This window comes from Bos grunniens, chromosome 16 (assembly GCF_055505025.1).
Source record: "Bos grunniens cultivar Pamir isolate PY7600 chromosome 16, Bosgru_T2T1.0, whole genome shotgun sequence".
Classification (NCBI taxonomy): domain Eukaryota; kingdom Metazoa; phylum Chordata; class Mammalia; order Artiodactyla; family Bovidae; genus Bos; species Bos grunniens.
The window spans coordinates 37,387,441-37,410,884 of NC_141180.1; the positions used below are offsets into that span (position 1 = coordinate 37,387,441).

The following is a 23,444-nucleotide window of genomic DNA, read 5'->3' on the forward strand; positions in this document are numbered from 1 at the left end:
AACCTTGGGGGCTCTGTTTTCCAGCTGTGGATCCTGCTTGGGGTCCTGAGCGGGGAGGTCCCCTTGCTGATGAAGCCAGGTGTGCTCATTAATGCAAATGCACTCTCCAGGTGGACCTCCCCCACCACCCCACTGGAGAGGGCCTACCCACCACAAGTTGGGTGGGTGGCCCATGGTGACAGAAGTCATGGGTGAGCCAATGGAAAACGAAACACGCCTAAACCAGTGGAAGGCAAACACAAAACACGTGAAAACAGCAGCAGGCTCTTTGTGTAATAAATATTGCAAAGCGCACTTGGTTTCTTTCTTTCTTTTTTTCAAGTCAAATATAACAACCAATGTCCCAAACCCTGTTTTCGACATTCAAAAGAGGAGCTGTTGTGATCAGCATAACACCTGCAGCCAATCAAAGAAAAAAAAAGGTTCCCATTAGCCAGCCAATCAAATCCTTTTCCAGTTTAAGCCGCCAATCGGACCTCCTCATGTTCCTAAAGAGTGACCCAAATAAAGCACCAGAGCTCGGAGAGCTTCCTGGGAAGCCATACACCCGAGGCGCAAATTTTTTTTCTTTTTTTAAAATAAGAGTCAGAAAATAAAAATAAAAAGGTTTCCATTGGTCAAGATTTAAAAATAAAAAGGTTTCTTCCTGCAGCCAATCTTGAGTCCGTCCCTTTAAGCCAATCGTGACCGCACCACTGGTGTCTCCCCCGAGGATGCTGAGTGGCCGTGGGGCGGGGCAGAGTGGGGTGGGGTGGGGGGCTAGGGGGAGGGGAGATGACCCTCTGCCACTCAGCGGTGAGGTCCACACAGATCCCCTGGCCTTGGCCAGCTTCCAGGGTGTTCCACGGGGGTTGAAGCTACTGCCTCCGGTCCTCCGTCTCCGACCTGGAAAACGCCATCACTACGTCCTCCGCACCTGCAGACCATAGGGAGAGAACCGCTGCTGGATCTGGCACTGGGCTGCGGCCCCCATGCGGTGTCAGTCCTCGAAGGAGGGGTGCTTTCTAAGAACAAAGTGCTTCTTGGGAAACCCACTACCCCTCTTGAGCCTCCCCTACAGCCTGGCCAGGATTCGCCAGCAACCCAGCTGCAGGGCCTCTTGCGGCAGGTTGCCAGGGTGAAGCTCAGAGGCTCACTCTAGGCTATACCTCCAAGAGCCGGGAGCAGGACAAGAACCCAGGCTGCTGTCCTGAGCAGGGCTCTCTCTGCCGGTGACCCTTGGTCCAAGGTCACCAAAGCCAGGGGCCCTTGGGAAACGCCCTCTTCCTTCTTAAGACTCTCGTCTCCATCCCTTTGGAGGATCTCCCTCCTGATTTCTAGCAGTCATTTCTTTGTCCAAACCCCATCACCTACTCAGAGGAGCACAGCCAGGCCCACTTCCAGCCCGGCTGCTACAGAGACAGATAATGGCCATAATCTTTCTGTTGCTATTTTTCATGGTAGATTTGAGGATTCTGGTCCAGGGTCTCATGAAACCACTTCCTTTGTCTTGTTTTCCCTGAGACAGGCTCTGACTTGTAGCCAGAAAAGGCAGGAGGGAGGAGGGGGAGAGTCTGGAATGCAGACCTGCCTCCCCCGGAGCTGCTGGGAAGAAGGCTGAGCACAGGCCCTGTGGGGCAGGTGAGGTCACCTGCAGGTCCCGCTCTGCCTCCCCTGCCTGGGTCCTGCCACATCTCACCCCTTTTTTCTAAACCTAGGTTCTTGGTCATGCCCTGAACATTAAAGAGCAGTCAGTTTTGTTCGGCTGGAGGAATTCTCCCTGGGAGGGAAGGGTTGGAACAGCAACACAGTGGGTGTGGGGCCACTGAGCGGGAGGTAGTGGGGTGGGTGGGGGGAGCGATGCCTGGTGGAGCTGCTGGCATGGGAAACCGGAGAGAGGGCAGGACTCCATCACCGCCTGCCCCCCAGGGCATGGCGTGGGCCAGCTCCTTCCACGCCACAGGGAGTTGCCACTTCCCAAGGCAGCTTCTTCGTGCCTCCTTCCTAACTGTCCTGCCGGGAGGAGCAGAGGAGGCGCCCAGCACTGGTGCTGCAGGAGGAGGGCCCCTCCAGAAGGATGTCACATGACAGACAAGTGCCTGCAGTTTGGCACCAGAGCACCAAGGTGCCGCTGCCAAGGGGAGTCACCCTGCCGCACAACCCCACCTGACTTGACGGTCTGCTGCTACCAGCACAACCTCTATTCCCGCCAAGGGGAACAAGCTTCTAGAAAGGAGCTTCGGTCATCCAACTTCTCCGGGCTCCTATGCTTGGGAAGCCCTAGCAATCCTTCCCCTGTCTTCTTGAGAACATTCTGTACTCGCCTCGCTCCTCGGACCACGCAGTATCACTGCGGGCAGAATTTTCCTAGCAACCACAGGATCCAAGATTACATCATACCCTGCATGGCAGCTGAGCCGGTTACCTAACAGATGCTGGCTTTTCCCGAGTGCCGACTCTCCAGCTCGCTAAGCAGGAGGGGCTGGAGGGAGACCGTGAAAGGGGAGTTGTCAGCAAAGAGGCAATGCACAGTGGCAGCCCACTCACTGCTTTCCTGGCCTGTCCCGTGGGCTTGCTTGCAGGGACCTTGGGCCTCTGTGCTGAGCTGCAGGCACAAAAATAGCACCGGCCACCCTAGTAGGGAAGAGTGAGTCTGCAGAGGGAATGGCCATCGGTTCCTTGGAGGAGCCCAGACGCAGGGGCTGCAGGATGAGTGTACCTGGGCTGCACTCTAAGAGGTGGAGAAAGAAGTCACCTCCTCAAGGTCACTGAGGGACTCCAGCAACTCCCTAACAAGACCTCTGCGCCAGGGCTGCTCCGCCAGCTGGTCAGCCCATCCCTGGCTGGGGCGGAGAGGGCTGGGGACCTGCGGCTCCTGTTTATAGGGCCTCCCACTCTGTTGCTGGAGCCAGTGCATGAAGGGCCCACAGAGCCACTGCCCACCCTGGCTCTGTTCTGTTCCTAAAGGACTCACTGTTTTCCAGGGCTCACCACCAGGGATCTACTTTCCTTTGGGGACCCAGAGCGAGACAGGCTCTTCCAGAGCCTCCTCTGACCTTTCTTACACTGGTTGGCCTGGCATTTGTCACTCAACAAGGGCCTGACCCTGCGGGCTGTGAGGCGAGGATATGGCCCTTCCCCTTCCTCCAAGGAATTGGGGCCGATCACCCAGTGGAGAGTGAACTGCTTAGTTCATTATTATGATTCAAGTTCTTAGAACTTTAGAGCCAGGAGGGATCTCCAAAGTTGACCCTCACGAGCCCTCCTTCTCCTTTGAGGCCAGAATGTGGGGCCTTCCTTAGAGGATCTGTCTGTCCTGGAAATGCAGGGCTCACAACAGGAAGATACTAGAGAAGCCAGCAGGCCCAGCTCACTGCCTCTGGGCCATCAGCTAGGTTTACCATCTCATTTTATAGACGAGGCTGGTACACCCCATTGGTACTTTTTGCTGACCCTGTCTGGACGTGGGCTCAGAGCTTCTATTTGTCCTTTCCCACCAGATGCAGTGTGTAAAGGAGGGGAGAAGCTGATCGGTCTCTCCTGTTCCACCATACTCTCTGACCCATTAAAAGATAAAGCCAAAACCAGATGAAGACATCCCAAGGTAAGAGAACTACAGACCAGTATCTCTTATGAATACACATATTCATAACACCTATGGTATGCAAGAACACTCACAAAATACTAGCAAGCAACATATAAAAAGGATTATATACTTTGACCAAGTGACATTTATCCCAGGAATGCAAGGTTGGTTTAATACCCCAATATCACTTAATGTAATAACTCCTATCAATAGAAAAAAGAACAAAAACTATATAATCATTCGAATAGACACAGAAAACACATCTGACAAAATTCAACACTGCTTCATGATAAAAAAAACACCCAACACACTAGGAATAAAAGGGAACTTCTTCAACCAGATAAAGGGCATCTACTAAAAACCCATAGCTCTTATCATACTTAATGGTGAAAGATTGAAAGCTCTCCCCTTTCAAGATTAGGAACAAGTAGACAAAATCCATGCTTACTACTTCTATTCAATACTACGTTTAAGATTCTATCCAGGGCAATTTGACAAGAAAAAGAAATAAAAGGCATCCAAATTGCAAAGAAAGAAGTAAAACTGTATTTGTAGAGGATATGGATCTCACATATAGGAAATCCTAAGGAATCCACTGAAAGACTACTAGAACTAATAAATAAGTTAAAGTTGCAGGATATAAGGTCAGTATACCAAAAATCATTTGTATTTCTATAAACTAGGGATGAATAATCTGAAAATGAAATTAAGAAAATAATTTCATTTACAGTAGCAGCAAAAATAATAAAATCCTTAGGAATAAATTTAACAAATGGAGTACAAAATTTGAACTCTAAAAAGAACAAAACACCAATGTCTAAAACATTGCTAAGGACTTCTCTGGTGGTACAGTGGATAAGAATCTGCCTGCCAATGCAGGGAACATGGGTTCGATCCCTGGTCTGGGAAGATCCCACATGCTTTGGAGCAACTATGCCTGTGCACCTCTACTACCAAGCTCCAGAGCCTGAGAACTGCAACTACTGAGCCCAAGTGCTGCAACTACTCAAGGCTTCATGCCCAGGGCCCGTGCTCTCCAACAAGAGAAGCCACTGCTCATCAAAACTAGAGAGAGCTTGCACACAGCAACCAAGACCCAGTGCAACCAAAAAAAAAAAAAAATTGCTGGACGAAATTCAACACAATTTCTATCAAACCCCAGCTGCCTTTCTTGCAGAAACTGGCAACCTACTCCTAAAATTCATATGGGAATGCAAAGCATCCAGAATAGCCAAAATAATCTTGAGAAAAAAGAACAAGGTTGGACCCACACTTTTGAATTTTAAAACTTACTACAAAGCTACAGTAAACAAGTCTGGGTAGAACTGGAACAGATCAAGGGAACAGAATTGAGAATCCAGAAATAAACCCTTCCATAAACCACTAATTAAATTTTGTCAATTAAATTTTGACAAAGGTGCCAAGGGTTCAATTTGAAAGAATTGAACAAATGGTGCTGAGACAATTGGATATGCTGCTGCTGCTAAGTCGCTTCAGTCGTGTCCGACTCTGTGCAACCCCATAGGTGGCAGCCCAACAGGCTCCCCCATTTCTGAGATTCTCCAGGCAAGAACACTGGAGTGGGTTGCCATTTCCTTCTCCAATGCAGGAAAGTGAAAAGTGAAAGTGAAGTAGCTCAGTTGTGTCTGACTCTTAGCGACCCCATGGACTGCAGCCTAGCAGGCTCCTCCATCCATGGGATTTTCCAGGCAAGAGTACTGGAGTGGGGTGCCATTGCCTTCTCCGGACAATTGGATATACTTACATGTAAAAGATGAAGCTGAACCCTTGTCTTGTGCCATACACAAAAATTAACTTAAAATGGAGCAGTGACCTAAATATTCTAAGGGCTGATGTATAAAAACTCTTAGAAGAAAACAGGAGTAAATCTTCATAGTCTTGGGTTAGGAAATGGTTTCTTAGATAAGACACTCAAGGCACCATTAACAAAAGAAAAAATATATATATATAAGTTGGGCTTTATCAAGGTTAAAACCTTTTATGCTTCAAAAAATACCATTAAAAAAAGTAAAGACAACCTACAGAATGAGAGAAAATATTTGCAAATCTGGTAAGGGATTCATATGAAGAATATATAAATAACACAATTCAATAATAATAAAAAGTCAAACGACTCAATGTTTAAAATGGGCAAAGAATTCAAATAGATATTTCTCCAACAAAGATATGTGAATGGTCAACATGTGCATGAAAAGATGCTCAACATCATTATTCGTTATGGAAATGCAAAACAAAACCACAAGGAGACGTCGCTTCATATCCTTGGACAGCTGGAATCAAAAGACAGACAATAACAAGCGTTCGGGAGAAACTGGAACCCTCATACACTGCTGGTGGAATGTCAAGCCTGCTGCACCTGCAGCCTCCTTTACCTCAGGCGATGGCACCTCCAACCCCGGGGTCTTCCTGATTCCTTCTCTCTCACACACACTCCACATACAACACATCAGCCAGTCCTGCTGACTCTACTTTTAAAATGCATCCTGAACTCATTACCATTCCTCGACTGCCACCCTGGTCCAGGCCACCACTACCCCTCTCGCTAGCCCCTTGCACCCTTTCCCTGGATCTCTCCACTCTAGCCCCTGACAATCTATTCACACAGCAGTCAGAAGGAGGTTCTTAAAACATGAGTCAGCTCCTGCCACTCCTCTGTTCAAAACTCTCTAAAGGTGGCTTATTGTACGATTTCTCATCACACTCAAGGGAAACTCCAAACTCCACCCTGTGGCTGAAAGACCCAATGCTATCGGGCCTCTGGCTGCCTCCTCTCCTCCTACCATACGCCTCCTCTGCCTTCACCCCGTTCCAGCCACAGGGGCTCCTGCCTGTCCTTCAGGCACAGGAACCTGGGCCTCAGGGCCTTTGCACCTGCTCCTTCCCTGGCCTCAATGCTCTTCCCAAGTCCATCTCACAGCTCTCACACCTCATGCCAGTCGGTGCACAGTCACCTCCCCAGGCTTTCCCTGACCAGTGTCTAAAACAGTGACACAGGATGAATCGTTGGAGGTGAGGAACTCAGAGAGATGAAACAACCTGGTGAATCAGAGGCAGAGCGAAGACCCGGTACAGACTTGGAAGACCACGCATGCAGCATGACATGCTTTGTCGTTTTCTATCAGGAGAAGGAAATAATCGGTCCTGCCCCAGTTAGCCTGAGCACTAAGGCTGCTCCTGGCAGAGTGTGCACCCATATTTCTGCCCCCATGAGAATGGAAGCAAGACCCAGGATTCACAAAGCACACAGAAGCAGGCCTGGGATGGTTGCCCTAGAGGAATTTGAACGTGGAGTCCAGAAAGCCCACCTGGGAGGAGCCCGGCCAGACCCTGTCCCTTGCCCAGGCCCACTGCTCTTCCAGATGCCCCCCTAGTCCCATGGCTCGCCTGCTACGGAGAGCGGGGCCGAGGCGCTGGGGAGGGCGTAGCTCTCTGAACCAGAGCCGAGCACCCAGTGGGCCTTTCCATCCCATGTCCCACTTCAGCTCTGCCTCTTTAATGGAGTCCAGTCAAGTGACTGGGGAGAGAAAAATGACAAACATTCAGGAGCTTAGAAAAGGAAAGCCGGCCCCCAGCTGGGGGCGGGAGACAGACAATGGGGTCACTGGTCTGTTTGCAAGCTCAGGGTGAATTCACACCAACAGAATCAAAAGCCCAGTATAGGCTCCACACACCAGCACCACCCATGGCCCCAGCCCGGCCCGGCTCTCTGAAGGGAACCAGCGTGCTGCGATTGGGGAGCAGCTCTCTGCAGTGTGTGGGACAGACCGGCAAGGAGCAGCGTGGTCTGGAGAAAGGCCCAGGGGTGAAAAAGAGCAGGAAAGAGGAACAGGGATGACTGTAGCCCTGAAGTAGTGGATGGAGGAAGGGCATCGAAGGCCTGTTTCTTAGACCCAGTAGGGGACATCCTAGTGGAGAACTCGCCCCTTTCCAGGAGAGGCACAGACCTTCAGTGGAGCAGGCCTAGTCCCAGCGCCCACGAGGACAGCTCCAGATACCACCCCTGACCCTCTCCAAGAGGGACCCTGCGGAGACAAAGAGACCAGGTGGCGGAAGGAATAGACAGAGCCTCCTGATATCTGGGATGTGCTGACCGTGCAGTTCCAGCCTCCATCCAGCTGCAGCTCCCCTAAAGCCCAGCTCGGAGGAGGAGCCTGTGCTCAAGGAGGCAGGGAACCCTGAGGGTAATCCCTCCCATGAAACTGACACAAAGTGCAAGAGCCTGGGCCAGCTTCCAAGGCTGCCAGCCCGAGGGCCCCCAGTGCAGGACACAGCCCTGTGCAGATGTCCTCAGAGAAAAGGGGGGACGCTCAGCACCAGTATCTGCCATGGGTGAGGACACCCACACCCCCTGATCCAGGGTCACGGGCGCCTCCAAGTCTGTGCCCCAGCTGCTCTGAAACCTCACACCTACCCCTGGCTGGAACCTCCCAGGATGACTTCTTTCTGAGCTGGAGATCTCGTGACCTCCTGACTTCTTCCTAATGAGGGCAAAGGACCGGGGCCTGGAAAACTCAGAAATAAAACCCCAACCCTCCGAGTCTCCCTGGAGGAGGAAATGGCAACCCACCCCAGTATTCTTGCCTGGAGAATCGCCATTGTCAGAGAAGCCTGAGGGGCTACAGTCCATGGGGCTGCAGAGTCGGACACGACTGAAGCCACTTAACACACACACACACACACACACACACACACACACAGTCTCCCAAGTCCAGCTGGAGGTTAACTTGGGCAAAGTTAACTTTGCAGAGGGAGTTTACTGGTAAAAGTTCTTCAAAACTGTCCAGGGAACCACAACTGCCAGGTCTGGGTCATCCCTCCATGCACACGGCCACAGGCTCCAAAGTGTCCAGGGTGATTCCCATTTCCGCTGTTTGCCCCTTCTCTGACCACGTCACTTGGGTTGTGGCATTCCCTCTTGATCCCCTGAGGTCACTATCTTGCCATCCATGGCAACCAGCATCTGCTACTTGGCTACCTGGCTACCCCAAACAGCACGGCTCAGCTACCTGCTCTGGAGAGATGAGCCAGGTAGCAAGGCTCCCGCATGGAAAAAAGGTCCAAGACACTCTTCAAAGGGCAAAGGTGTCCACTGGGCTGAGGCCAGGCCCCACCCTGGACGAGGCCTCCCCCCACAGAGACCCAGACCCCCTGGGTGTCATGTGCTTCTCTGAGCAGCTGTGGCCCTGGAGCCCAGGGTTCTGTGCCTCTCAGCTCTGCTGCCCAAGTTTCCAGAGGATGGCTTTTCCCCAGAGATAGCACGACACTGGTTGCCTTGGGAACAGCACCCCAGATCCTCCACAGTCTCAGCAGCCAAGCATGCTCCAGGCTCGGTGACACCTTCTGGGCTCCAGGCTGGCAACCGTATCACCAGGTGCCCTGGCTGCAGAAGGCGGGCCACATGGGCTTAGGTGCGAGGGGGCTCCTGGAAGAGGCACTGGGCTTCCTGATAGGCCAACGCGGGCCTCCCTAGGCTTGGGCTCCTCAGGTGGATAGGGGTACCTGGGCCAGAGTCTGAACCCTGCCTAGTCCCTGCCTGTCCACCTCGGTTTCCTCATCTGCAAAACACATGTATCCCATCCACCCACTGGACTGACTCGGATAACATCTGCAGCATGAAACATCCCAAACAGCACCTGGTGAGGTCACACCCTGGAGGTGCCATTTTACACCTGCTCTGCTCTAGACCCAGGAACCCCAGGCCACCACCCTTCCTGCACTCCACTGAGCCCAACACACACATCCTGCTTCTGGGGGTTGTTTTCCAAGGTATTGTTGTTCAGTCACTAAGTTGTGTCCTACTCTGTGACCCCATGGACTGCAGCACGCCAGGCTTGCCTGTCCATCACCAACTCCCGGAGCTTGCTCAAACTCATGTCCATTGAGTCGGTGATGCTGTCCAACCATCTCGCCCTCTGTTGTCCCCTTCTCCTCCTGCCTTCAATCTTTCCAGCATCAGGGTCTTTTTTCCAAGGTGAGGTGCCCCTTATCAAGTCTCTTAGCTCCTGCAATGGAAGCTCTCCTACACTACAGAGAGTTGTGTGAAGGGACAGAATCTGGAAGGGGCAGGGGGGTCCCTCCAGGGGTCAGGAAGGGCCAGGTCTTCACCCAGAGTCCCAGCACATTCTCAAATTCTGGAGGGCGTCACAACCACCTGGGGTCTTGCTTCAAATGCAGATGTCCAGGCCAACCTGGCAGACTCTCTAATCCAGCAGGGCTCGGGTAGGGCCCAGGCATCTGCATTTTTAGCAAGTGCCCTCCATGATTCAGGTGCAGTGGTCTGTGTGGCTCACATTCCTAGAACTCAATGCTACAAATGGTCCCCACCCCTGAGCTGCTGTCTCTTCTCATCCAACCTTCTGCCCTGCTTCCACGGCTTCACACCATGTATTCCCGGCCCTCAGCAAACTGCCTCCAGCCAGGATCCACAGACACTGTTTTGGGAAAAGGCAGCACTGACATTAATTAGGAACCCTGGGGACCCTGATGGTGAGCCAGCTGCTCCTCTCCTCCTTTCTGCGCTCCCTCGCGCCCCCTGCTGGCCGTGGTGCTGTGCTCACAGGGTTCCACTTCCCCTCCCTCTGCCTGCTTTCCCTGGGGGCCTCACCCACACCCAATCCCCAAATCTGCTCCCTCCTTACACCTGGGTTCTGACCTAACCCCTGCCTGCTCCTGGAGGATCCCACACACTGCCCACTTGGGGGGCCCCTGCCTGCCCCTCACTGTAGCTGCTCAGTCCAGGAGCCCCGTCCACACAGCCTTGCCTCCGACCCCACCCCCACTTGCTCACAGAACACTGCTGTGACCTTCTGGGTGTCTCTCTGCCCCAGTATCTGACCTGTGACCTCTCCCCAGCACTCACCCTAGATGGACAGCCACTGGCCTGGCCATCCCACCCCTCAGGTCCTGGAAACCCCTGTGGCCTCATCTCCAGAATTTACTTTGTTCCGAGCTCACTTGCCTTTCCAGTCACTTACCACCCACACTCACCCCTTGGGGGACACTTGCCCGGGGCTGGGCAGGCTCTAGGACTCCCTCGGTCTGTGCCATCCTTCTCCTTGTCTGTCCACATGCACTCCTGCACATCCTTTAGCATTAGCTGCTCAGTTGTGTCCAACTCTTTGGGACCCCATGGATTGTAGCCTGCCAGACTCCTCTGTCCATGGAATTCTCCAGTCAAGAATACTGCAGTAGGTAGCCATCTCCTTCTCCAGGAAGGGAATCTTTCCAACTCAAGGATCAAACCCGGGTCTCCTGCATTGCAGGCAGACTCTTCACCATCTGAGCCACCAGTGAATCCTTCAAGACCCAGGCAAACAGCACCTTTTCTCTGGGGCTTTCTAGGTGGGCTCCCTGCCCGTGGGGTCAGTCATCCTGGGATCTGTGCCCAGAGGTCTTTATGTGTTTACTCCCATTTCCATCTACCTGGCTGTGCTGGCAGCTTGAGGCTGGGAGCTGTTGCCTGGCATCCAGATCAGTGGGTGACTGTGTGCAGGAAGGAGCCATTGCTGATCTCAGGGGCCCTTGATGCTCTTCTCCAGGACAGAGGTCTGCCTCTCCCAGGCAGGTGTCAGGAGGAAGGTACAGAGGTGCACAGGGCTTGGAGGTCCCTGCTCTCAGCTCCACACAATAGCAGACGTCACACCAGTGAAGGAGGGAGGGTCAAGGCAGCCCTCCACAAGCCAGAGCCAGATGCTGAACAGAGCAACCAGCCTGCTCCTCAGTGTGATCCTCACCCTTTCTTAAGCCTTTTTCTTTTTCTGTGATACAAGTTATCTCCTACCAAGTCTTCCTGGTTTACTTTTTCAGTTGAATTCAATGTATATGAGATTTTTTTAGTTCACGTTTATCATTATTAGGTTACAAGTAATTCTCATGAAAGTGTTGATTAAAAAGATTAGCTTCCCACCCCACTGACTGGCATTCTCCTGGGGCCTGCCTGCAATTTCATCCAGACTTGGTTATTACCTGGAGGCCCTGGGAGAAGCCTAGGAGCCACATGTAGGCAGAGGGAGGTCCTGGCACCTGGGCAGCTGGTCTGCATGGAGAGGGAGCCTCTGTCTACATGGGGATGGGAGAGAGCCCGCTCTGGGCCAGAGCTGGACCGCGGGCTCCCGATGAGATGTGACAAGGGCTCCGTGGAAGCAAAGACGCGTGGGCAGTTCAGGAGCCAGAGAAGGAACTCGGGGCCAACCCCGGAAGGGCAGACAGGGCAGCAGAGGCAGCCCAAGAGCAGAGGCCAGAGGGTGTAGGAGAGGATTCCAGGAAGGACGCTGGCTGTGAAAGGGAGATGGAGCTGGCACCCCTACCCATGCGCTGCTGAAGAGGGTCAAGAGGGGTGACGTGTAGAGGGGTGATCCTGCTTGATCCCCGGAGGAGCTATGCACTGGGTGGGGTGAGCCCTGCCCTCCCCTCTTCTCCCCTGAGGCCCTGGCTCCCCACTGGCTTGCTCACAACCACAGCTATTTTAACAAGGCTCTCAGTGTAACCCTGAGACCAAATGACCTATTTTAGGCTCTCTGGCAGCAGACTCAGAGCCCGCAGCCTTGGCTTCCGCGGGGGAAAGCCAGCAGCGCCCCGGGACCGCCCAGCTGGCTCAGGCTGGGGACCTTCCCTGGAAAGTCTCTTTGAGAAAGAGTGTGATCAGACAGAGGCTGGAACAGGCTTGGGGAGCCAGCATGCCAAGGCCAAGAAGAGGGCAAGAACAGCTCCAGGGGCAAGAGAAAGGATGTGGGCTTCCTTAACACAAGGGGCCATGTCTCGATGGGGTCCCTCCGGCTCCGGGACAGCCAGATGAGGGTTCACATGGAGCATGGCTGGAAGATGGCAGGTCTGCAGGTGAATGGCCCCAAGGAGGCTTCTGCCAAGTGAGCTGGGGGCCTGGAACTGGGACTGGCCAGGCGTTCATCCTGGAAGCAGCTCTGGGTCAGGGAGAGACCCAGAGCTTAGAGCGAGCATGTTTAAAGGGGCACGGAGGTGAAAAGTCCAGAAAATAGCAGCAGGAAACCCTTCCAACTTTTTGATGCCCTCCTGAAATACCATGCTAACCACCTCCATCACACTTGCCCCTCAGGTAAAACACTGTTATGCTTAGAAACATACACGGCCTGTAAGCCACATCTAGAACCACATGACAGGAACCACACAACTGATTCTATGGCCTTGAGCACCTCACTTAACATCTCAGGGTCTGTTTTTTCATTAGGAAAGTGGAGCTGTGATCACCCCTGCCTCACAGCCCTGTTGGTAGGATTCCCTGGGATAACTGTATGTGCTACTTGACACAGAACCTGACACACAGTAGGAGCTCAAGAAATTAAATTAATTATAATTAATAGCAAAGATGAGAATCACATGTCCAACAGTAAAGGATCAGTCAAAAAATGATGGCACAGCCACATGGCTACATATCATGTGATTGCTGAATTGCTTTCTTGAAAATCAAGGACATGGTAAAATTCTCGTAGGGCTTCCCAGGTGGCTTGATGGTAAACAATCTGCCTGCCATCAGGAATCATGGGTTCGATCCCTGGGTCAGGAAGATGCCCTGGAGAAGGAAATGGCCACACACTCCAGTATTCTTGCCTGGAGAATTTCATGGACAGAGAAGCCTGGCAGGCTACAGTCCAGGGGGTTGCAAAAGAGTCAAACATGACTTAGTGACTAAACAACAAAATTATCCTAAGTAAAAAATGGGAGCTAAAATGGATATTATAATGTTTACATTGTATAGAAATCCATTACAACTTTGTAATGGAAATTCATGCATATTTTAAAAAAAAGCCTGCTGGTTAACTAACGCAAGGTAATGGGGTTCAGCTATTTGCAGTCAATCCTTTAGGCGCTTGTGCTGTTTCTATCTTTCCCAAAACCACTTTCAATGATGATTATGCATTCTTTCATAGCCAGGAAAAATTATCAATATATGGTACAGATTGAACAGCACTAACAACAAGAAAGGAATGAACTCAGCATTCTGTTGAGCCTGCTTTTGGAAGCTACAGTTCTCTGTCCCCAAGCCTACAGCTGGGCCTTCTCAGCAAAGTGATCTTCCCAGAGAAGCACTGGTTGCCTTTGGTTCAAACTCAGTCCTTTGGTTCAAACTCAGCTGTTGGGTCTGCTCGGCCACCATGGGGACCAGGAGACAGTGCTTCACATTTCTGCCTTTCTGGGGACTCTGAGCTTCCAGACCCAGAGCCCAGTCTATTCATTCACCCAAGAACATGCTGGGGGCCTAGGGGGCCAAGCCCCACAAATGCGAAGAGGGAAGCCACAGGAGCTCAGAGTTGGTCCAGAGATGGACCAGGAAACAGCGTGTGGAGCAGCACAGCTGAGTGCACGTGTGCGGTGGACACCACAGGAGGGCCTGCCCAGCCTGAGGGGAGCAGGGGAGGGGGCGCGTCAGCACTGGGCTCCTGGCCGTCGAGAGGCACATGCAGGGACAGGAAGGCATGAATGCACAAGGCTTGAGATGGGAGCAGAAAGCCACTCAGTGTGGCTGTTTATGGAGTATGAGGTCCTGGTATCTGGGGTGGAGGTGAGGGAGGTAGGTGGAGGGGGGCGAGGGCAGGAGAGGTAGGTCGGGGGGGCGAGGGCAGGGGAGGTAGTGGGGGCAGGGGGTCCCACACATCATGGCTAAGGGGTTTGGATTGTATCCTCAAGGCAGTAGGAAGCCACTGAGAGTCTTCAAGGGTGGTCTCAGATTAGCAGAGGCCAGGCAGGTCCATCTCTGCTTCAGTACAGGGTAGTGGGGGCAACTGGCACCCTCTGCTGGAACCAGTCGATGAGGCCGTAAGGTGCAGGCCCAAGCACTAAGGTCTCCAGCAGCTGTCTGCACCCAGGAGGTACTGAAGACACGTTCACTGAGGGAAGGACGGGATGTGGGGGTCGGGGGAGCAATGCCCAGGTAAGCAATGCCCAGCCTGCTCTCCTCCCTGGATCTGGGGAGGGCAAGCAGTGCTCCTGATACCAGACCCCTCCAGCCCCAGAGGAGACGCATGGGCAGGTCTAAGGTGGTGGGCAGGACCCTAGGACCAACTGCCATGCGCTGACCGGTGATGGGGCGGCCCAGGCCCCCTACGGAGGGCAGCGGGTACAGCAGAGGTAAGAGCTGCAAGGACTCCCAGGAGCAGAACAAGGGCATCTGCTGAGAGACAGTGCCATCTAGTGGCAGGAGGCACGCACACCAGGCTTCTCCGGGACCACCATGCCCACCAGCCCAAATGCTCCTAGGCCTTTCTGGGCTTTTCGTGCTGGCATCCTGAGCAATGGAAGCAATGATCTTGGGCTTTTGCCACTTGGGCTGCGCCTGAGCCTCTGAGAGCAACAGGCCCTGTGGCATCAGCTGAGGGCGGCTCTGCCGATGAAGAAAGTGGACAGGCTAGAATGTTATTCAAGCCCCAGGTCCCCAACGGCGTGGTCAGAAATGTAGGGTCTTGCTCTCAGGCTTGAACCTCCACAGTGCAAGAGACAAAGAAAATACAGTGTGCTCCGGAAGCTCTTCCAGGCACTGCTGACCCCTCCCCCCTTCCAACTCACACCCGGGGAATTCTCCTTCAGGCCCTTCTGCAGCCTGTTTTCTCAGTGGTTCAGGTCAGAGGTGACCGTGGGAGGAGGGGCAGACTGAAGGACACCCCAGCAGCAGAGAACCGTCTCCCCAGATATTCTTCCCCGGCTCCAGGTTTAGTCCCAGGAGTCTGTTCCCAGGAGAGAGAAGTACCCAAGGCCAGCCTGGCTGGCTGTGGATGCCCCAAACCCAGGAGGGTGCAGATTCCAGCACCACAAATTCACAGCCACACGCCCACAGCTCACTCCTGACTGCTCAGCAGTTTCAGGCCAGGTGAGGTCACCGTGACTACCTTAAATCACTCAACAGGGTTTGTTTTCAATTGTTGGTTTAGCCAAGCAAGATAAAAAGTACTTTTTAAAACTTCCCCTTTAAACAACAAGGTCCTACTCTTTAGCGCAGAGAGCTATATTCAGTATCCTGTGATAAACCATAATGGAAAAGTATATTAAAAAAAGAATGCATATATGTGCATAATTGAATCACTTTGCTATACAGGAGGAAATAATGCAACACTGTAAATCAACTATACTTCAATTTTTAAAAGAAAAAGAAAGAAAACTAGAAAACCAAAAATAAAAGTTTGGAGACTAAAAAAAAAACTTCCCCTTAATGTCAAAAGAAAAAAAAGGTACGTGCGATGTTAAAAAATTAGTTTTAGCAAAAAGTGTTTGACTTAGAAACTCAAGGTGCCTTATATGGTCCCACCCTCTATCAAAATTTTCTATAAACAACCTGCTATATATTCTTTCTGCTTTTTCTGTTCTATGCATGAGTATGTGGATATGGGTGGGGGCAGGGGAGTACATGTGGTAGTGTTTTCTACACTGACATACAGTTTTACAGCTTCTTTTGATTTTTCCCATTAAGAGCATTCTTCTAGAGGTGGTCTTAGAACCAGAGCTCAAAGTCAGGTTAGCCCAAGACCAGGCTGGCAGAAAATGTGACGCCCCAGGAACTAAGAAAGCAGGAAGGTTTCAGAAGAAGGGGAGAGGGACCCATGCTAAAACCCAGATCAGTCCTGGAAAAGAAAAGGCCTCTCCCACAAGAGATATCCCAGGACAGGGGCAGGGACACACCCCTCATCTCCTCCTCTCCCAGCGGTGGCTGACAGTGCAGCTGGTGTGGAACAGGCTGTGGCATGAGTATGGCCGGGGCAAGCAGCCGACCCGGGAGCTGTTGGAGCCGCTGGAACACCCTGTACATTTCTGCTGAGCTGGGTGCACAGGCCGGGTCACACCCAGCGTCAGAGCTCGGGAACCGGGCCCTGTGCCAGGGCAGAGCCCTGCCTGTGACATCCAGGAGAACAAGGGCAGCCTCAAGAAAAGCTGGCCTGTGTGCCAGAATGGCTCTCCTCCCTGGCCTTGGGGGTCAGCAAACACGCCCACCAGGGCCCAGCTCCTGGGAGCCTGCTTACACCAGACAGGCTCCTGGCTGCACGATTTAATAGCCAGTAATTCCAAGCCAGTGTAACAAGAACAAAAGGAAAAGACTGAATGAAAATGGTGGGCAGGGTCCTGGGCTCCAGGGCAGAGTGGAACCCAGCCCTGCAGTCTAGCTGCAGGTTTGCATTCTGGGCCCTCCCAGTTACTGGCAGCATGAACTGGCTGCAGTGGCTTACTGCTTCTGAACTACAGTCTCTTTGCCCGCTAAGTAGAAGTAACACAGCTGGTAGCTCTTTAGGTTAAATGTAATGACGTGTATCAAGCACTCAGCCTGAGCCTGCTAGACAACAATCACTCAGTGTTACCCACTACTGTCATTACCACTGGCTGAGGGCGCTCAAGACAGAGTACCTCCCTCAGGCACATAGAGACCTGCAGGGCCACTGGGGCCACCCCCCGGGCCATAGCCAGGAACACAGCGGCCACCTTAAAGCTTGTGACCAGGCCAGGCTGCTGCACACAAGGGTGGTTTTCTTGTCCTGGACAGGTTGGACAGGGGTCAGGCAAAGGCTAAAGACATGCAACCACAAGAGCCTCTGCAGTTACAGGGCCCCCAGACACCTCCACTTCTTCCTCTGCCAGGCCCAAAAGGGATTCCCCCCGCCCATTACCTGATTGGGTCCTTGGCTCCCACCTGGGGAAGAAGGGACCAGCTCAGAGGCCAAGGAGGTGCCCCAGACTCCACGCTTAGAGGCTGCCACCATCCGGGGTTAGCTGTGTGGGTGGGATGGAGCTTCAGCCCCTCCTTGTCTGCCCCGAACCTCTCCCTCTCTCTCAGGGATCACCCGTCTGCAAGGGCTGGAGCTATGTGTTCTAAAGGAACCACTGCTTGCTGCTCCTGGAAAGGGCACGCAGGTCCTCACTCACCCTGGTCGATGGACTCACCCTGGTCGATGGAGTGCTGGGGCAGCTGGCTGAGCTGGCTGTTGACCACCCCCGCGTAGGTGCGAAGGAACTCCTCCTCATTGGCCGTCAGCTGCAAGGATGAGAGAGCTGGGTGAGGGGGGGCTCACAACTGCCCCTGGAGGCACCTGCTCAGACTGGCTTCATCCCCAAGGGGTGCCCCCTTCTCTACTCCCCAGGCCTCTATTCTTGAGATGTGACCTTTCCATCCCAGGGTGAGATTCTGACCCCTCTGCTCCCACCCCTGAAGCTTGGACCATGGGACCCACAAGGCTTGCCACTGGAATTAGATCTGGAACAGGGATTCCAGGTTAGGGCAGGCCAGGCTCAGAGAGCCCCCCTGCCCTCTCGGGCGATGTCCTGCCCCCCTGGAAAAGAAGGCTCTTGGGAGAGGGGAGGAAAGGAAGGTCAGGGCCTTTAGAAAACCTCACCCGCCTGGCCCAAGCTTGGCACAGTGGGTAGGAAGACTGCCCTGCAGGGCCGGCAGGACTGGACATGCTGGTGTTTGTGCCCAGGAGCCTGAATTGGCCACAGCCTAACCAGAGCCCCCGCAACCCCCTCCCCAGACCATGGCTACGGAGGGTGGCTGTGGCCTTCTGGCTGCCTGCGTCAGGCACCCTCCCCAGGGGCCCTGCTGCCTGACATCCTGCAGGCACTCACGTTGGAGCCCATCTTCCTCAGCATGAGCAGCACTCGGACCTTCTGCTGAATGTACATCTCCTCCGGACTCTTCCCGGGGGCCCCCTCGCGGTTCATCCCCTGGCCAGCTCTGGGGACTGCTGCGGAGTGAGGAGAAGCATGGGGGCGGGGGACAGTGTCAGGACGACACAGACCCGCACACAGGCAGGAGGTGTCAGGCAGCCCACGATGCCTCAGGGGCTCGTTTCTGAGAGCCTGGCATGGAGGCGAGTTGCCGGTCCCTCCCTCACACCTGCTGGCCCAACAGCCAGCCCAAGCAGCTACCCCCCTGCCGAACCCCACCACTCCTCGCAGCAGGCGCTGGTGGCCAGTCCCTTCTATGTGTGGAGCTGCTGGGCCCCCGGGGGCTAAGCTGACCCAGACTCCTGGCCAGCGTCACCTTCCAGTTGCCCCCTCATCCAGGCTCCTGCTACGAAGAGCCCAGGGGATGTGCTGCACAAAACCCCAAGTGTCCCTGGCTCTCAAAGCAGGCAGCTTCCATGAGGAGCAACGTGACGCGATCAAGGCAGCTGACTGGGGCCTGAAGCTGGAGAAGCCGTGGGATCAGTACCCAGCCCCCAGACACCAAGACAGCTCCCTCTGCACAAGTCCCTGACGTTCGAGAGGCCGGCTCCCGGGCTGGGCTCCAAGGAATCCCTCGATAGGGACGGCGAGCTTGGCGCTGCAGGCACAGACACCCGCCCGGGGCTTGCGGCTGCTGCTCTCGCCAGCCCACCCACCTGTCACAGGGTGGCTCCTGCGGGTGGCAGTACGTCCAGGTGCGGTGGAGACCCGACCTGCAGCGGCGAGGTCCCGGGAGAGAAGTCCCGGGGTTTCCTCCCTCCAGGAGGAGCCAGTGGGGAGGAAGCCGGGCGTGGAGGGGTTTGGGTTACACACTTGTAACTCCTGGATGAGTCAGAAATAACGCAGCAGCTGGTGGGGGTGGAGCCTCGGCGGCCCTGGTGCCAAGGAGCTGCGCTCACAGGACCAAGGGAGATGGGTTGGGGCCAAGGACACTCCTCACACCGTCCATCCCTCAGGGGCCAGCGAGCCCAGGAAAGGCTGGTTCTCCCCGGTGAAAGGCGGGCTCAGAAATGCACCAGAGCCCTGGGCAGTAGCCTCCCTGGAGGCGCCTGTCAAAGCTAACAGGGGCTCCTGCCCTGAAGCCCGTACAACAGGGCAAAATGCAAAATGTGTTCGCGGCAGCCTTGCGCTCGATGCAGTGCCTTACGGGACCTTCCTTCCACCACCAAAATCCACGTTCCTCTTCCATTGTGTGGCCCCCTGCCACCTCCAGGCTCAGAAAAGGGCCCGATTCACAACTGGTAATGGGGAAGGAGGGGTGAGCTGCCTCCAGAAGGACCCTGAATGAGAGGCAGCTGGCCATCCACCGGGGCGTCCCCCGGGCCAGGTGCACAGCGCAGGGACAGTCCTAACTTCCCAGCATAGCTGAGCGGGGCGGCTTGGTTATGGGGGATTGCTCCTCCACCTGCTGACGCGTTCGCACCTCCTTCCACTCCCTAACCCCACAAAAGTAGCCAGAATGATCATTTTAACAAACCAGAACAGATGACATTTCTCCTCACTTCAGCCTACCTCAGGATACATTTCATGTCCTTGCTGGGACCCCGCAGGCCGGCCCTGCCTCCTTGTTCCCACTCCTCCCCCTGCTGCCCTCCCCTTCCCTGTCTCCCTGCCTGTGTCCAGGACCTGCCTCGAGGCTCCTCCCCCACCAGCCTCTGCCCTGGGTTCTCCAGGCCTCGCTTAGAGGGCTTGTGGGGGAGCCTTTCTTGACTGTGATCCAAGCAGGTGGTGCACCCCTGCCCAGGCCCTCCTGTCCAGCTGCCCCGTCATCCTGCTTCCTGAGGCCACCTGCTGGGTGCTCGATGACTGTGTCTCTGCACTCGCTGGGGGGCTGGGGCCAGGTGTTTCACTCACCCATTCCTCCCACAGCCCGAGCCCGGGTGGCTGAAGGGACAGTCCAGACAGCCTGTGAGGTCTGGTCTCTGGGCTCCCTCCTCCACCCCATGCAACAATATCCACATCACTTAAGAGTCAAATTTGTTGTTGTTCAGTCGCTAAGTCATGTCCAACTCTTTGCAACCCCATGGATTGCAGTACACCAGGCTCCCCTGTCCTTCACTATCTCCTGGAGTTAGCTCAGATTCACGTCCATCAAGTGGGTGATACCATTCAACCATCTCATCCTCTGCTGCCCCTTTCTCCTTTTGCCTTCAATCTTCCTAGGGTCGAATACAAATCTCTAATCCAGTCTCCATAACCAAACTCAGCTTTCCCAAAGACTCCCGTTCCTGAGTAACTTGTCTGCTTTGGGCTGTCATGTTCTCCAAGGACACTGAAATGCTCCATGAAGCCTCCGAACTGGGAGTGAGGGCTTCCGGGGATAAAAGCCTTCTGATTCTGTTCTGTGTCCAAGGGCTGATAGTCCGTTGGCTGTCTTCTTGTGGAAGACAAGGGAATGGCCACTAGGTGTCGCCACCCACAAAAGAACCAGAGCTCCAGTGCTGTCCGCTCCCAATCCCCAACATAAGCCCCCAAAGGCCCTTCTGGTTCAAACCACCCTAGCGATGGCTTGAACCCTGTGACCTCCTGCTGTCACAGACCACCCTCAGTCCCCCCAGAGCAAGCTCTGTCCCCCTGTTCAGGGGCAAGCTCCATCCAGCTAAGGACACTTCTCTGTTTTGCTTAGCATCCCAGGACCTTGGGATGCTGGCTTCACAAAGGTCGAGAGTCCCTTCCTCACTGTTCTTTCCTGACCAGCCAGGCTTCCTCCAGCAGAGGTGTGAGAGCTCGGAACCAACAGGACAGTGTGTGTGTGTAAACGTGTGCAAAATCATTTTGTTATTGCTGCTGTTTAGTTGCTAAGTCCTGTCCAGCTCTTGAGATCCCATGGACTGTAGCTCGCCAGGTTCTGCTGTCCATGAAATTCTCCAGGCAAGAATACTGAAGTGGGTTGCCATTCCCCTCTTCAGGGGATCTTCTCCAACCAAGGAATGGAACCAGAGTCTCCTGCATTGGCAGGCAGATTCTTTAGTGCTGAGCCACCTGGGAAACCATTTTATATTGGGTCTATTTCACAGAATCTTGCTCCTCCCAATAACCCTACCCCTGATGTTCTGTACTCACTGCCCAATCCTCTTACAATCACCACCCCCACACTCATTACCCCCCACACTCACTACCCTCAAGGATCCCCTGCCACACACTCGCGCTGTGATTACCAGGGGGCCTTACACACCCAGCCCTGGGCCTGGGGTGTCCTTGGTACCTGAATGGGTCTTTGGGGCCGGGTCATGCCCCCGTGATGCTTCCCTGGCAGAGACTGGTTCTTAAACTGTCTTTCCTTGGGGAAGACTCCTGCCATTCCTGAAAACTGTGGTCTTCTGGGATTCTTTGAGCTCTAGCTAGAGCTGACCCTGTGCTGCTGCCTGACAGAGAGAACACCCAGGGCTGGATCAGGGCAGACGGTTGCATAAGCACACCTTCCTGCCCTCCACACTCCAATCCTGATGTACGGGAACATCAGGACTGATTTACAATCTCGTCCTAAGCAGAATCTGCATCCAGGGCGCCAATGTTCGGGAGAAAACTGAAGAGAATAAATCACAATTAACCCAAACAACACCGACCTTTCAGTTGCTGCTATGCTATGAGTTCATTAAAGAGTGTTTGGGTTTGGCACCTATCCAAGTGAACATGCTATTAAGTTTTCATCACAATTTTGACAGACATCAGATTAACTTCACTAGAGAATTCTTACTTTCCCCTGCAGGGATCAAGAACTGGTCTCCGTTGAAGCATGTTTAAATGACATAAGCCCAAACTACAGTGAATTTGGACACATTAATCATTTATTCAGCCCTCAGCTGAGAGACCCGCTTCTCAATTGTGTTCTCTGGGTGATGCCGGAAACATCCCACCACTTGAGATGGGGGTGCATCTGTCCCACATACTAAGAAAATCCTTGCGTGTTAACTGCCCAGAGAGGGAGACCTGCTCCCTCTCTGAAGACAGAATATTCTGGAGGCTCACCAGAGAAAGGCCAAAAAACAGAAAATAGATAGATACGGGCAGCTGTCAAGTACCCAAACAAAAGGCGAGGCGAGGGGAGAGGTTGTGGCTGAGTGGATGACATGCCATTGATGTCAGGGGTCATGGGGAAAGTGGGCGTGGTTCCAGAAAATCGTATCTGCTTGGAACACACACAATTCAGAGAAACTGCGGTCTGTAGATTCACTGAAACATGCAGACATGTCCACAAGCCCCCTAAACATGTCATACACACACTGCTGTTGGTTCTGAGCCCTCATCTCTGCTGAAGGAAGACTGGTGGGTGAAAGACAGTGAGGAAGGGGTTCCCAACCACTGGGAAGGAGTCACTTCATTGTATAGCAGAAACTAATATGACAGTGTAAAGCAATTACATCTCCCTCCCCACCAAACCAAGTGACAAAAGTGGGTCACGGTCTGGGAGGAGGCGCTGCTTCTCAGAGCCATGGAGGTCATCTGTGAGATACCACGCTCCTGCCCAGAGACTAGAAGGACCCACTCTGTGCACGTGAGCCCCAGCTCGGAAGTGGCTGCCCTCAGAGTGGGAGACTCAGGAGGCAGTGCAGGAAAGACCCAGGGAAGGGGATGTGCGGCCGTCAGACCCAATTGATTAGTGGCTCTGAAAGCTGGCTTCCCCATGACAAACACAGTCCCCTGCCCTGATTTTTACTGATAAACCTGAAGCTGATGCTGTTTAACACCCACACTTACATAAACTGGAATATACATTTATACCCAGGGTGGTCTAGCACCTGCTTGTATTATAAACTCTGAGTAACCGCAGGCTGGGCCAGACAGCAGTAGGGGCCTGTAGATACACAAGCTACCTCTGCCCCATGGATCCCGACACTTGCCTTTTGTTTTGTCCATTAAAAAAAACTCTGCTATATTTTACATGCTCATGTTTCAAAATTTATTCTTAACAACTGTACAGTATCTACGTTGCATGAAAATATAACACCATATAATGGTGTGCTTCATGGAGCTTATATAAAATATTAATTCAGACTACACATATCTTAACAGCCTAAAAGACATCAACAAAAGCACAAAGCACACCGTTAAGAGCCCACCCAGCTGAAGCCATGAGCATCATTAGGGACGATGAAGAAAGGACACGAGATGTGCCTACTTCACGGTCAGCCCAGGAGCCGGTACCCAAGGCAGGACCCTCCCCAGCACTGATCTATGGCCAGGT

At 53.5% G+C, this 23,444-nt stretch overlaps 1 protein-coding gene across 8 annotated transcripts in view; it reads right to left on the reverse strand.

Moving 5' to 3' along the window:
• Nucleotides 1–295: 295 nt before the first annotated feature.
• The window catches only part of CTNNBIP1 (catenin beta interacting protein 1), a 47,178-nt gene continuing 24,029 nt past the window's right edge, over nucleotides 296–23,444 (reverse strand). For 2 of the 8 annotated variants that reach the window (XM_086344405.1, XM_086344406.1), the window contains exons 3-6: nucleotides 18,158–18,276; nucleotides 17,480–17,570; nucleotides 17,206–17,308; nucleotides 14,056–14,445 (exon numbers count right to left, since the gene is read on the reverse strand). In XM_086344405.1, the coding sequence (XP_086200531.1) occupies nucleotides 14,241–14,445; nucleotides 17,206–17,308; nucleotides 17,480–17,570; nucleotides 18,158–18,253 (495 nt within the window). In that variant the 5' untranslated portion in view covers nucleotides 18,254–18,276 and the 3' untranslated portion in view covers nucleotides 14,056–14,240. Of the gene's footprint in view, nucleotides 917–14,055; nucleotides 14,446–17,205; nucleotides 17,309–17,461; nucleotides 17,571–18,157; nucleotides 18,277–18,915; nucleotides 19,088–23,444 lie in introns of those variants that run through there. The other 6 variants (XM_086344407.1, XM_086344408.1, XM_086344412.1 and 3 more) reach the window with 6 other exon arrangements.